Below are 15,377 nucleotides of genomic sequence, written 5' to 3'. Positions count from 1 at the left end.
CCTAGCTCAGTGGTTTTGGGGTTTTCTATTCTCCTAGAAAAAAATGTTTTTTCATCATTAAAAAAGTGAGATACAGGGCCACTGAATGTTAAAAAAGAAAAGAAAAGAAAAATTTAATCTGTGATGTGTAGATATATGCAAATAACTTAACTACCCATAGAAAAAGTAATTCCTTAGAAAATTAGGACTTAGATGCTGAGAAGATCCTAATTATTGCACAGCTAAACCCGGACTAAACCTTCCAGTATCCTCTCTTGTTTTCACTAATCCACAAGGCTTTAATCTGCGTCAATAAGTAACAGTTCAGAGCAGAAACACAATGATTCCTACATACTTTATGCTTGTTAAGCGTTTCTCTCTCAGTCTTAAAGAATGGTTAACTACCATAAAAACTATTTTGTCAGCGGTGGAAAAGGGAGCTGGGAAAATTTACCTTGAATATAACTTTTACAAAATTAAAAATTAAACTAAGTAAATAAGTGACTTGCCCAGTGTTTCCTAATTAGTCAACAGCAGCTCTGAAAATCACATGGCAAAGGGTTTTCTCCTGGAATCTTAAATCCTAACTAGGGTATGGGGGCTGGGTAATCAGAAAACAAATCCAGCCCATGCTATCAGGTTTTATCAGCTTTTTGTAATATGGCTTCCCTCTCAACCCTCTACGATTTATGACTCTTTCCCCTGTCCTGGAATATGATCTAGAATGTTCTGAAAAACAGTTGGAAAGTTCAATTAGCCTCATTTTAGTTTCCGAAAGGTTTTCTCTAATTTCAGTATGGCTTTTAGAAAAATCTCTAACACAAGTAACACCGCCAGCCTCCTTGCATTTCATCACACACTATAATTCAGAAAGAAAATAATCACAGTGCTGGACTAAATTGGGCAGCTCGCCCATTGTTCTGCAAGGTACATGCGCCTTTAAATGTGCTGAAATTAACAGGGGGAAAAGAACTTTTCCAAATCTGAGGGTGAGGAAGACCTAAAGTAAACAGTGAAGGTGGTGTTTTATTCAGCCAGGTAGGTTGGCCACAGAGTGATGGTCTAAAAAGGATCATTTAATGCAATGGGTAGAAATTTTCTCTGCTTAAAGATTATAACCAAGTTGCTTTACACTTTCAAATATATATTTTGGTGCAATTCCCTAACCATGGGGAGAAGAAAACCACTTAATATTCACAGGCTCTACCTTTTAAGGTTGTTGATTTTCTCCACGGATGAAAGACCTTGTCTTCTCTAGTGCGGGGTTACCATCGTTGCACAGTGTAGGATGGCAACTCACAGAACCACAGGGTTCCTGGGTTTTTATGTCATGAGAAGCAGCAGTGACAAATCGGTTTATCTAGCGTTGCTTTAAATGGCAACAACAAAAAAAGCAGGCCTTACTTCAAAGCTCATTTTAAAGTCAGGTATACAGAATTTAGACATTTTTGCTCTCAAATAGTATATATTTGCTAGGGGGTGGGGTGGGGAGAAGGAGGCAGAAATAATACTATGGAGACACTTTGTAACTTTAAAGTCATTCATTTGGCTGGGCGCGGTGGCTCACGCTTGTAATCCCAGCACTTTGGGAGGCTGAGGCGGGCGGATCACGAGGTCAGGAGATCGAGACCACGGTGAAACCCCGTCTCTACTAAAAATACAAAAAAATTAGCCGGGCGTGGTGGCGGGCGCCTGTAGTCCCAGCTACTTGGAGAGGCTGAGGCAGGAGAATGGCGTGAACCCGGGAAGCGGAGCTTGCAGTGAGCTGAGATTGCGCCACTGCACTCCAGCCTGGGTGACAGAGCGAGACGCAGTCTCAAAAAAAAAAAAAAAAAAAAAAAAGAAAGTCATTCATTCATTCGATCAGTATTTTACAATGAGCCAAGGTCTATGCTGGGGCCCCGGGAGGCAGCCCCCATGGCTTCCTACTCTGCTTCTCTCCCTATTAGGACACCCAGGGTGGCAGCTATTCCCAGCTTGGGGGTCTCATGTGTTAGCTCAGCTGGCTAACTGGTGACCCCTGGGGTTTAACACCTAGGGCTACCTTGTGCAGTTGTGTAAGCAGATGTGGGTTTCATAACAGAGTGTGTAATTGAGTAAGAAGCCACCAGGGAGAGAAGAGGAAAAACAACGGGGCAATTCCCCTGATGCTGCAAAGGCGGGCCCAGGTAGCAGCAGATGAGCAGGAGGAATGACGGAGGACACCAGTTCACCAGGCCAGGAGGGGAAGAGGACATTCTTAGGAGGGGCTCAGCATGCGTGGTGGCTGAAGGTGAGAAATGGCATGGGTGGAGAAGCAGGGGAGGAGAATGACCACAGCATTTTGGGGTTTTCAGAGCAGATTATTTCTGTTTTGGGATTTTTAGAGCATCCCTAATGCCTAATGCCTGGAACTTCACAAGGGATTGATAAACGCTGATTGAATAAATTAATAAAATGAGCAATAAAGAGTTCGTATCTGGCTCTGTGCGCACATCAAAACCTGGTCATTCCCTACTGTTAACTTCAGGAAAATCTTTTAAATCAACTGACCAAGGACCTGCCGCTCATTTCTAACTTTTCTGTGTTAAGGAAATGCACTTGGGAATCATTCTGCAGCTGATCTTAATATAAGTCCTCAGACTCCAAGTATGTACCAGAGTGGCCCAAGTCCCCATACTGCACCAAACAGCAACGAGGTGAGCAGTTGTGCAACAGTCAGACATATCTGAGCACAGCTTGTCCATGGCATTGTGACAAGAAAATAAAACAGCTGTTCTTACAGGAAAAACAGAGTTTGACTGTGCTTTTATTTTTTTATTTTTAATGTTTTTGAGACAGGGTCTTGCTCTGTTGCCCAGGCTGTAGTGCAGTGGCCTGATCATAGTTCACTGCAGCATTGACCTCCTGAGCTTAAGCAATCCTTTCACCTCAGCCTCCCAAGTTGCTGGAACTACAGGTCCATGCCACCATACTTGGCTAATTTTTTCTATTTTTTGTAGAGATGGAGTCTCACTATGTTGCCTAGGCTGGTCTAAAACTCTGGGGCTCAATGATCCTCCCTCCTTGGCCTCCCAAAGTGCTGGGATTATAGGCGTGAGCCACTGTGTCCAGCCTGCTTGACCGTTCTAAAAGTCATTTTAGAATGCCTTTATTCTATAGAGCGAAAGATGAAAGTCTATCAATTAGCAGGCACTGTTCTATGTTATTTTCCTCCCTCCCTTTCTTCCTTCCTCCTTCCTTCCTTTTTTGCTCCCATCTTTCCCACCTTCCTTTCTCCCTCCCTTCCTTTCTTCTTTCCTTCCACCCATCCATTATTTTGTTCCTCCATTCACTCACAGATTCTTTCATTTAACAGGTATCTTTGATGTTGTAGGTACCATGCTAAATGATAGAGAAGATTCTGGTGAACAAGCTTCCGGACCTTAAATAACTGAGAGCATAGATGAGAAAAACAGGCAATGAGAATTCCAGGTGCTAACTGCCAGAGTACAGTAATTTAAGTGTGCTGTGAGAGCTGAGTGGAGGAGCATCTGACTCCGATTTAGTGGGGTGGTGTGATTGGCAAAGGCTTTTGAGAGGAAGTGACATTTAGGTTGAGGCCTGAAGGATAAGAAGGGGTGACTGAGGTGAAGGTCAGAGCAAGGTGGTCTTATGATGAAGAGGTACTACAAGAGAAGAGTGTATTCCAGGTAAAGGGGGAAAAGAACACGTGTAGCCCCTGTGAGATCTATTCCTCAATGCTGCAGATGTACAGCCCCATATGATCACAATTCAAATTTGACCAGAAGGACCTCTGCTGCTCTAAGTCAATCTATATGTCAGATTGTGATACTATTAACAAGTAAATCCTTTGTGATAATAATTCTCAAAGAACTAAAAAGTCTTTTTTAACTTTTTTCTTCCAAACAGCCTCATGAGCATTATAATTCTAAAGTGGGTAAAACTGACAACCTCGAGGACAAATTACTCACCTGAAGCTGGCGGGTGATATTAGAAGCCCAATATTATAAGGTTCAGGCCAAGCCAAACTGCTGTCATCACCAGAAGCCTCTATCGGAAGGCCACCGTACTAAAAAGAAGTCTACTTTGGGATGGCCTAAAATGTGCTAGTCACCATGTCGAATCATGTCATCTCACCAAATCCTGTGACCCTTGAGCAAAGTCCGCCATAGAATTCCCATTTTGCAGATGAGCTAAGTGAAGTCTAGAAATCCAGAGTCAACTTTTCAGAACCACACACTGAATAGAATTTTGCTTACAACATGTTACTTCTAGGGTGTAAACAAAATGAGATGTGGATGTGTGGATAGAGCATTTTTCTCTCGTCCAATTATTCTGCCCTATATCTGAAAGTCTGGGCTCTACTCTCATGGTATGAAGAAGGCACCCTGATGCCCCTTTCCCCTGAACAACCAGTGGGCCTCACAATGAACAGGAAGTCCAATGAGGGGCTCCAACATCATCAAGACTCTCCCGGTGACGTGGCTTAAAGTCTGATAGCTAACTAGATCAAGGATCTCCTTTTTAGAAGGGGTAGGTGTTATAACCCAGTAAAGGGAATACACTTTGATAGTAACTCTCCAGTAAGAGGCTTGGCAAGTCATTGAGAGGAAAATAAAATAATTCACTTTAGGTGTATCTGGCATGGGATTAGTGAAGATAACGATTCAGAGTGTAGGTGCCAGAGTTCAAGCTTCTGGGCTTCAAATTCCAGCCATATTATTTACTAAACGCATGATCATTGATAAATTAACCTACCTAAGCCCCAAGTTGCCCCTATTAAATGACGATAAAAATATAAATACTACATCAGAGAGTTATGGAAAGGGCTAAACGAAGTACTTCATGTGAAAATACTCAACACAGTACCTGGTTTGTAGCTTAGTAAACAACAAGCTTTATTATTTTTATTATCTTCAGTATTAGGGCCATTGTACTATACAACTCTAGGGGATGCTCCTCACGTTGTATAAAAATGGCATCCCTCAAAGTTGTGCAGTGTACAACCTGTGTGGCTGTACAGAACATCCCTGATGACTGTGGCCATGGTGAGGGTGCAGAAACTGTGCTTCTCTAGGCAGATGCCTGCATTATTTCTCAAAAAGAGGATGGTGCCATATCCTATGGACCTAGCATGAAATACACCTTGCCAACAAACTGGTGGGTTTTAATAATCCACACAGGGGACTATTAAAAGAGGAAGCAAAAGGCAAAGTGCATACTCAAGCAAACAAGAGTTCTGAGGTGGTGGCCAAGGACTGCTAAGAAAGAAGGGGTATCCTGTAATGGGGGGCTCCCGCACATCCCATTCAGTGGGCTGAGAGGCTGCCCTGTGGCACACTCTCTGACCTCAGGTCAAGACATCACTAGGTGTGGGAGAAAAGTGGAAACGTTTGCCTGCATCAGTGGATATCAGGTAAAACGGTGGCTGAAAGAATGGATGTGAGAGGAGGTGGCAGCGAGAATGGAGGTGAGGGCTGTGATTTAGGGGAGCCTGAAGGGTTCTGTCTTTTCAAGTGACCACCCAACTTACTGTTGAACAAGGGCGCCTTTGATCATAAAAGTAGGAAGAATTAATAATTACATGAGGACTACCCCAGGCAAACAGGAGGCATGGCCACCCTCTTCCTGATTTGATCAATTAAGGTAATTGCCCAGTTACTGTCGTCCTTCACTCTCAGTCTTGCTGCTTCGGGAACATTCTGAGCAGGCTATCAGCAGGCCTTGCATGTATGGGAAACATGAAGACTTTTCGTGGGGCTTCTCCCCACCTCCAGCTGCCCTGGGCCTCACTCTGCCAATGACAGGCCTCCTGGAGAATACCATAGCAATATCATAGGAGATACTCCTACGATATTCCATCCACTTTCACCACCCCAGTATTCCTTCCTTAGACTCTCCACTTTGGGTGAAGGCAGATGAGAAAGCGTTCCCAGGAGGGTGACTATTAGACTCTGCTTTTCCTGTTACTCACAGAGTCTTTTCTCTTTGTGAGAATGGCAACCCTCTAGTAAGCTTCTTAAATAGAGGCCCAGGCCAGGCGATCTCCTGAAGCCTTCTATTCTTCTACAGAGTTTAACAGCAATATTTGAGTAAGGTTTAAAAAAGATCCATCTGCACGACACATGCAAAGAAGTAAATTTTAGGCATATTTTGCATGATCAGAGAAGAGGAATTTCCTCAGTGCATATGTGGCAAGGTTTTTCCATTCTTTGGGAAGCGAAAGGAATTGTAAACAGAGTGTGCATTTTCGGGATTGGCTCTAGCATTTTCAAAAGCTGGCTAAAGCACAAGCAGTCAGCTTAGATTCATTTCTGAACACTCTCTTACTTTCCGCTCCTTGGAGCAGGGTTGAGTTTAGCATGAGACAAAGAGGGAGATGGAGAGAGCAGGCCATGGTAGGTCTGAAATAAAGAGAATCAAGAGGTCACACTGAGGGGGAGAGAGAGAGAGATGAGGGAGTCTCCTCTTCCTTCTATATCTGACATTGCCAATCCCCAAACCATAATAGATAACACTATTATCTCCAGTTTTCTCAGAACAACTCTGCAAAGTTCTTTTATCCCCATTCTACAAATGGATAATCCGAGGCTCAGAGAAATCAAGAATCCTTGTTCTAAGTCCCTTGGCTAATGTGTGGCAGTGCTGGGATATGAACCAAGTCTGTAGAACTTTATAGTCTCTAGGGCTCCAAATAACTCGTGTGGCTCAAGAGCTGTTAATCTGAAATGTAACTGCTTTAGGCATTCCTCCCTGCCACTGTCTGGTGGGAATAAAAAAGTAAAGAAGGAAAACAGCAAAAAGACTGAGTAGATGGAGAGTGTGAGTTTCCTAAAGAAAAGAAATTACTGCAAACAATGGAAGTAATCCATGAGGAGGCGAGGGAAGAGGAAGATAGGGCTGGGCGGCTGAATCCCAATGGGGTAAAGAATGCAGTTCTAGTATTTCATAATGGTTTAAGAGAACAAACTTAGCATCAAGTCTTGCTTCTTCCACTTGCTAGGTGCTAGGTATGTGACACTTGGACAAATGACACAGACTCTCTGAACCTCACTTTTTTCACCTGCAAAATGGGATGATGATAATAATAATACTCACCTTGTCTGGTGGTTAAAAAGATTAAGGGAAGCAATGAACAAAAAGTACCCAGCACAGTGCCAGGGGTACAGTCTAACTGTTATCCAAACCATACGCTTTCTTTATGTTCTGAAAAGCTCTTCACAGTGGGGAATTTCCTGTCTTATTTTTCATTATCTCTGCACCTCAAGCAGCATGCATTTTGTTTTTTATGCCAACATCAGTGGATATGGTTTGCTTTCTAATTCTTTCCCCCCATTTTCTACAGTTTAATCTTCTGTTCTGGAAACAGAGGTTACCTCCTAGAAAACCTCCCTGGCCAAACTTTTCCCCATGGACACAATGTTTTCCTTAACCAAACATTAACTTGAAGCCACGGAAAAAGAAAGTCTTGTCCACTTCTGCATGGACCATCAACAGAGCAGTTTCTTTGGATACCATCCTTTTTTTTTTTTAATGTTAGAAATCTTTCACTAATTAATCAAGGTTTCACATGAATGCCCATCTTCTACCTGACAGCCAAAGTCATAGAAAGAGGAAAAATACAGAGTAGGTTCTACCTAAAGTCTGCCCTGTGGCTATTTAAACAAATACAGAATGACCAAATCTGGAGACACATGTAAAATATTCCTTCTATCTCCCCCTCCTTCTGTGAAAGATATCTGAATGCATTCGGCCCATGGCCTGATAAAGTGTTTTTTTTTTTTTTTTTGAGGCGGCCAGACTTGGAACACTCAGGAACACAAAGAGACGTAGGAATTGCTTAAAAACAAGAAGTTCTCCCACCCTTGTTGGAGCGAATGCGCAAGTCTGACAGTGAACCTTTTGGGAAAGAGCCAGCATTGTAACCGTGCTCGGTGACTTCTCTGGTTTTACAGGGAACAGATGTGATGATAGCAACGGGCGCACACGTGAAATGCCTGACAGGTACCCCTTCGTGGCTCTACTTACTTCTTGCCATTCCTCTGCCCTCCAAGTGTAGAGGGGACACCGTGGGCCTTGGCAGTCGCGTTCCGACTCCGGTCTGGTGTACGGGTTGCACTCGGTCTCTCTGGCTATTTTGTGTGTTCCGATCTGACAGCCCACATGCCTCTGCTGTACGCCTCGGCCACAGGACACAGAGCACTAAGAAGACAGAGGACGTAAGTGGGAGCTTCGGCTCATTTATTTTTGGGGGGGGCGGGGGGTGTCGAGGGTCACAGAGGAGGGGAATGCACTCCTAATCCAATGACTTTCATAGCTATTACATCGCTTTCTAATTTGCAATGAAAGGGATCCCAGATCGTGTCTTAAACCTGGAAACTCACTGCTTATCTTATCCATGCTGGAGAGTGAGGAAGGTGCTCAAGTTTGGAGGAATCCCTCAAGTTAATGAAATTCTTGGAGGATTGAAGAGGTTGATAAAAATCATTATGAGTCATTTAGCACAACCTAGAAATAGTGCTGCCATGAGAAATGAAAACTTGAAATGATTTCTATCCTGGAGGATTTGAGACTCATGAAAACTGGACAGTGTTGTACAAGAAGAATTTCTTGGCAGATTAAAAATATAACCCAAGGAGAAGTAAACCACTGAAGATTTTAGGACCTTATAAGTAGAATTATTTTCTCCAGTCTCTTCCTTTTCTTGCTCCTGTTCATGGAGATAAGGCAATATTTTTTTAACCACAGAATTCACTAAAGAATTTGTGTCTATTTACAACCTCAGATGAATATATGAGGAATAAAAACTGACAGGAAAAACCATTTCCTCGGGCTTAATGTTTTCAGCCCTTGAAAAATATTATTAATCATGTTGAAACATTTTGTTGACCAACTTGCAAAACACCATATTAAATCTGCAATTAACTTTCCTCTAAATTAATTTTTTAATGGTTTCCTCATTGCTGGGTTTCATAATCTCACTTATGGCCAGGCCAAGAATTATTGTCTTGATTAAGGTTTTGACAGCCAGAAACTAAAGGCAACATTTGGAAAGAATAGCATATTATTACACTTAGCTATTAAAAATTATTTCCAAATTTTTGTGATAGCTTAGCCTCCATTTATTGGTCTGGTGTTGAGAAAACAGGCTTAACATACATTAAAGCCATATTCCTAAGAAGAAGTCTTCTTAAAGAATAGAATCATGCTCTTTCAAACTTGAAAAAATTATTTTCCAATTAACCTGTAGCAATATTCAACTTTCTTTGAGGCTATTAATGGAAATTTATTATAAAGAATCACACCCAATGTATTCTGCTGCATGTTAATTTTCTCTCCATTTCAGATTTTAAGAAAACAGGTAATGATATTTAGAAGGTAACTTGAGAAATCATATTGTTTCAGATAAATCTATGCCAGAGAGGAGAACCATATGTTCACATCAAAGCTAGCTGAACAGAAGAAAATATTTTGGATCAACATAGCTACTATTGTTTGGGTTCAATTGTATTAATTGGATTGAATGAGTTTGTGACCCACAAGAAACCAGACTTTTAAAGTCATTATGTCCTGGGTATAATGGGAGGATTCCTGATCACCAGTGATGACCCTATCTATAGAGAATGGCCATTTAGTGCTCATTAGAGCTACATGAATCATATTTCCCATTGATTACACTGGAAAAGAATGTACTGTAACATGGTAGAGTTACCCCATAAATGACAGAAATGTTCAAACATTATCATCATCAATAAATAACAACCAAAAAGTCTTTTGACTATTTCAATTTGGGGTCTTAAATATAAAAGAGCACATTTCTGGAACAATATATCCAAATAGAAATACAGAAATAATATTGTAAACAAATTTGAGTTTGGTATAGGGCTCAACTATATGCAGAATCTCATAATGTTTTAATAACCTAAAGGAAAATGAAAACATATTTAAAGACTTTTAGAATGTATAAGACTATTCAGGCTACTAAATAAATGAAACCTCTTTTTGATGCTATTGTAATTGAAATAATTACTTATGGTTCAATGAAGGCACGGTACTAAGAGCCATAAGTATCCAACATTTAAAAAATCACTTCCTACAATGTTTGATAATTTTTCAAAAGACAAATTAAGACACAGGAAGGTTCAATTATACAATATGTCATTCTGGCTTCTGATTTTCATGATGTCAAAGCCAGCTTTGAAATACCACATTCAAAAATTTCTACATGACTTAAGTGCTCACAGCAAGGTACAAGCCTGCCTTTCTGAATAACGCATTCACAGTAATCTTTGCTCAAAATGAGGTGCACTCCATCGGAGTTAGTTTTCTGTGTTCAACTTTTCTTCCTGTGCTGTCTCAAGGGAGGCAACAGTTTGCATAGAGAGCCAGCCAGGCTTGCTTGGAATTCTGAGAGATTTGTGCAGGCACCCCATGAATAAAACAGCATCAGAAAGACCTCTGTGTGACCCTGGAGGCAGTGATGGTGGTGGTATGTGTATGTGTGTGTAAATCCAAGTTTTCTTGTTCTGTTCAGTACACCTTTTAGTTCATTTGCAGATGAAAACATCTAAATGGCCTCTATTAATGTGCTCCCCCCCACAGCCATCATCCCACCACCACAGTCTATTCGTGCAGGTTTGAAAGTAGATGTTTTTCATTCTGAACTCCTGAGCTGGCAGCTATGTTTCATCTCTCTCTACTCCCCACTGTGCAATGCTAGTATGCAGAACTCACCAACTTAAAAGGGGAACTTGATGCTTATTTCCATAGGGAGAAAGAATCTCCATGGAACTTTTGATGTTTAGGGAATCATAATATATACTTGAAAACCTAGGAAGAGTTTTATATACTTTCTTCCAGGATTACTGCTGAAATTATGGTGATGACGTTAAAGCAGTGATTAGTTTGAAAAATAACTATATAAACCAACTTTTATAAGTAATAATAATAACAATAATAATACAAACTTTTACTAAGCCCTTACTATATGCTAGGGTTTCTATACTAGCATACAGTATATGCTAGTATACTGAGGTTTCTCAATTAAATAATTCTTTTTTTTTTTTTTTGTGGGGGTTGTCATGTGCATTGTAGAAAGTTCAGCAGCATCCCTGGTTTGTACCTACCAGATGCTAGTTGCATTCCCCCTTATTCCTCCCCAAGTTGTGACAAACAAAACTGTCTCTAGACATTCCCAAATGTCCCGGGGGTACAAAATCACCCCCAGTTGAAAGCTTAGCTCTAGGCTAAGCATTTTGCATAAAATACCTCTGATACTTCCCAATAAACCTTTTAGGCAGATACTCCATAAATAAATAAAACAAAAAAACAGAGATAATCACCCTAACTCAAGCAAAAACAAAACCAAAAACACAAAGTAAAATTTGTCTTAGACAAGGTAGCATAGCTACTGCGAATGTGCATTTGTGATCCCAGTTTTTAAATTGGTGCTAATATGATGCAGTCTTTTGTAGCAGGTCAGTGAGGATGTCAGTGAGAGGCCTGTCTTCAAACAACTCAATGTCAATGCTCGTGCTTCAAATACAAACAAAATAAGTGGAAAGTACAAAATACTAAAGCAACTCTAGTTCTCCTCACTGACCACGTGCAGATGGCTTCCTTAATTTCTCAAAGAACACAAGCCACACATTTGCCACATTTCTCCATTAAACACTTGAAGGACACTTCAGAATGACACCACAGCCCAGCTGCTCTAATTGTAATTATAAGAAAAGTCTTAATCAAGAATGGAAGGTAGATTGCTAATGCAATTTGCCAGTTTCCATTTCAGCATTAGCACTGGAGATCTTTTAAAAATTGATGTTTATTTCATTGAATGTAAGATAATACTGATTGCAAAACACATCATTATATTTTGTAGCACTAAGAAAGACAACAAGGGCTGTTAAGGAAATCATGACATTCCATAGTTTGTGAAGCCCATCCTGATCACAAAGGTGTTGAACTGTGAAGAAGACCTGCATCTCAGAACTGATGAATGACTTGACTGCATGAATTCATGATTGATGAATGTGTTGCTGTGTTACTTTCATTCTAATCTGATAATTTATTCTTTTATTTTTGATCTTTATTTTAAAAACTCTATAAAGATAGGATAAGTTAAAAAAATTTTACTGTGAAATGCTTTTGTATCATGGGAATATTGAGTCTTCACATTTGTCAGTCTGAATCAAGAACTTGATGCTAATTTTTGTCTTAAAAGTTCATAGGCATTCCTTAGCTCTTGATTAAAAATATCTAAACAAATTAAATGTAACCTTTTCGGAGAAAGAAAAACCCTTTGAGGCTTCAGTAAGGATAATCCCACCCCCTCCTTCAAGAAAAGCTGATTTTCTTTACAAATTCAAGATTTCGGAAGACACAGAAGTGAAATATTCCACTTTAAATCTCAAAACATCAATACTGGGGGAGAGACTGTAAAGATTAGCATGGCTATTGTAGTTTCTTTCCTAATATTCTATATATCATATTATCATCAGACCTTTCAATGTGATGAGAAATTAAACCAATTATTTTTCCTACCTTGAAGACAGGATGACTAGGCTGTAACTACCAGCAGAAAACAGAAAGACCAGATATAAAATCTTCTAAATATTGCTGCAAGTGGACAATCATTACTCTTGCTTCCTATCACAGCCATAGGGATATTCTTGTTTACCACTGGATCATTAGGAAGCCAATAATCTTTAATCATGCAGACCGTCTTTCTCCATTAACCACTGGGTCTGATTATTTTCAGGTACACTTCTAAATTGCCCAAATTGAATTTTACCCATGCAGTACTTTGTCTTGCCTGCTTTTATTATTCCTTTCTACAAATCAAATCAGGACATTATAAGGCTGGCCGCAGACCATTATATAACTGTGTTTACTTGCATTTTCTGCAAAGGTGACTTGACTTTTCCAAGCAATCATTTTGAACAGGTGCAGTTTTTTTCTGGGGAGGCATTCTGATAATCCTATTACCTTATGTTGGCAAAAACCCCCAGGGTTTAAACCTAATCATTTCAGCTTTGTAAGCAATTTTAGGCTTCCCATCAAGATCACATGATGCTGGATTAAAACTCACTCTGTGTTTACCAATAAAGAGCAAAAGATTCTTTTAATTATCCTTTGTGAATATTGGCTTTTAACATGAACATCACTCACATGCTCTGAACTTAATATTCAGAGGTAAATACAAACAGATAAGTAGAGGCCAAGGAACATAAAAAAAAAGTAACAGATCATGAAAGTCCACAAGAGACAAGCTAATTAGCGTGGTATCTTAAATAATGCTAGCTGCAAGCTTTTACATGAATCGAATAGCTCCAAAAAATAAAAGGGATGGAAGTTAACAGATGACAAGGATCACTTAGAAAAACATTAAGAAGGGTGACTGGTATGAAATACTGCCTTGAATATGCTCCCTGAAGGAAGGCAAAGGAGGAACTAGCTCTGGCTGGGTATAGATTTTTTTTTATTGTTAAATTAAAACAAACAAAACCCCCATGTTTCATTATGATAAAGGCCTTGAGAGGGATGAGGCCGCCGCCCTGGGGAATGATGACTGGAGGATATGGAGGGCAGCGATGCCAGATCAGGACATTGAAAATACATTCAGGTTTCTGAAGGAATTTTCCATTAGTCATATTGAAATGGAGGATTCTCAAATCCTCCCCATATTAATGTACGCTATGACCAAAGCTGCTTTGGGGCCTTAAGAATCAAGACCCTAGGCTCTGGAAGAATCCATTCTAGAGCCCGCCAACCTTGAACCTAGATTCTCATCGATTATCTGGAGTCATCTGAATCATTCTCCATTGCATGGAAGCACTGGAAATACAGTAAAACTTCATTGATTCAGATCAGTGGAGAGAAGGAGCAGCATTAAATACAGAATGTTTTAAAAGAAATTGAGCCTTATTACTTTTAAGTTAGCACCTTCAACCAAACTAAGAAAATGTGCAAGTGTGGAGTTACCAGATCTATTCTAAGGATTTGATATGAATGGCTTTAGTTCACATATCCAGCGTTTATAGATTAAACAGAAGCTTCTAAAGTTCCTGTTTCAAGTTCAACAGGGAAACTCACACCCAGTTCCTGACTAGCTTATGAAATGTTTACAATTAGTGGAGTCTAACTGTAATCAGTGTCTTGGGTACTCACACCCTTCTCCATCCCATACACACATCACACTTGTCCAAACAAAATATTACTCTTGACAGCCTACTAGATTCAAGACCCCTGCAAAGCACTGGGCATTCATGATTGCATTAAATCGTCATAAGAGCCATGTGTAGGAGGCTCAGGAAAATTAAATTACCCAAGATCATATAGCTAGACAATAACAGAGAACTCTCCCTCTTGTCCTTCACTTTTTGTAAACAAGCAAACGGGCAGAGGTATTTTCTAATACTTTCTGTCGATAGCCCTTTCTTCAAGAACCTCCAAGATAAACTGAGACTCAATTTCTGCCAGGTGACCACAGTCAGCTTCAGGGCGGTCTGAGTTAGTAGTTTTCTACGTGGTGATAATGCAATGCCATCAGCGAAGTATTGAGGGGCTGATCTGTGCTCCAACTGATCCCTATTTCCACTTAGAATTCACCCTCACAGCCACCCCTAATTACAGGTATTATCCAAAGCTCCAGAGGCTGGAGCCCAATGTCACACAGCTAGTAAGTATCCTGAATATCTAGGTAATGATTCTCCCCTCCCAGTCCCCGAGCTCCCCTCGGTAAAACCAAAACCGTGCATAGAAACACAAGCGAACACACTGGGGTCAGCCACGGGGCCAAACGTAAGGAAGCAGTCAGCAGAGGAGAAGCATTGCTCACCTGACTCCAAGCGCCAGCTTTCCATTTGGGGCATCTTCCTCCTCGGCACTTTCTGTGCCCATGTGGCTTAGCCAGGTGTTTACAGTAATCACTTTCTAAATGGCTTCCATCTTTTGCCATGCAGTAAACATTTCGTTGTTTATGCCCTCGACCACAAGAGACAGAACACTGCAATATAAAGCAATGGCAAGGTTGTTGTTGTTTTTTAATCACACGGAGTTTGAGAAAAAACCTGCGTCGTGAGATGTTAAGACAATGCCTAACAAGAGTTACCATTCCCCTCTTTTACAGCGCCAGTTTGGATAATATCTCAAGGCTCAATAGGGAAGGAAGGTAGTATTAAAAAAAAAAAAAAAATGTCCATAGCATTACAGCAGCAATCCTGTGTGGCATTTTTGGCTCACTCAAGAGTGTGGGTAAATCCTGAGAACTGGAGCCAAAAATAAAGCTCATGAACCTGAAATTACCATGAAATTCTGATTTTAAGAAGTCCTACTATGAAATAGTGATAAATTTCTTCAACAAAATGCCTTGTGATTCACTGATCGGGATAAAGGTGCATTTCCAAAATAAAACT

General features: G+C 40.4%; 1 protein-coding gene across 1 annotated transcript in view; it reads right to left on the bottom strand.

Annotated features, from left to right (window-relative positions):
* LOC116463983 (A disintegrin and metalloproteinase with thrombospondin motifs 9-like) overlaps nucleotides 1–14,935 on the bottom strand; it is a 46,643-nt gene extending 31,708 nt beyond the window's left edge. Inside the window, exons 1-2 of the mRNA XM_032147271.2 lie at nucleotides 14,801–14,935; nucleotides 7,990–8,163 (exon numbers count right to left, since the gene is read on the bottom strand). Of these exons, the coding sequence (XP_032003162.2) occupies nucleotides 7,990–8,163; nucleotides 14,801–14,920 (294 nt within the window). The 5' untranslated portion in view covers nucleotides 14,921–14,935. The remainder of the gene's footprint in view (nucleotides 1–7,989; nucleotides 8,164–14,800) is intronic.
* Between the last annotated feature and the right edge of the window lie 442 nt (nucleotides 14,936–15,377).

Source organism: Hylobates moloch, unplaced genomic scaffold (assembly GCF_009828535.3).
Source record: "Hylobates moloch isolate HMO894 unplaced genomic scaffold, HMol_V3 SCAFFOLD_110, whole genome shotgun sequence".
Taxonomy (NCBI): domain Eukaryota; kingdom Metazoa; phylum Chordata; class Mammalia; order Primates; family Hylobatidae; genus Hylobates; species Hylobates moloch.
This window is presented reverse-complemented; position numbering and strand designations above follow the sequence as displayed.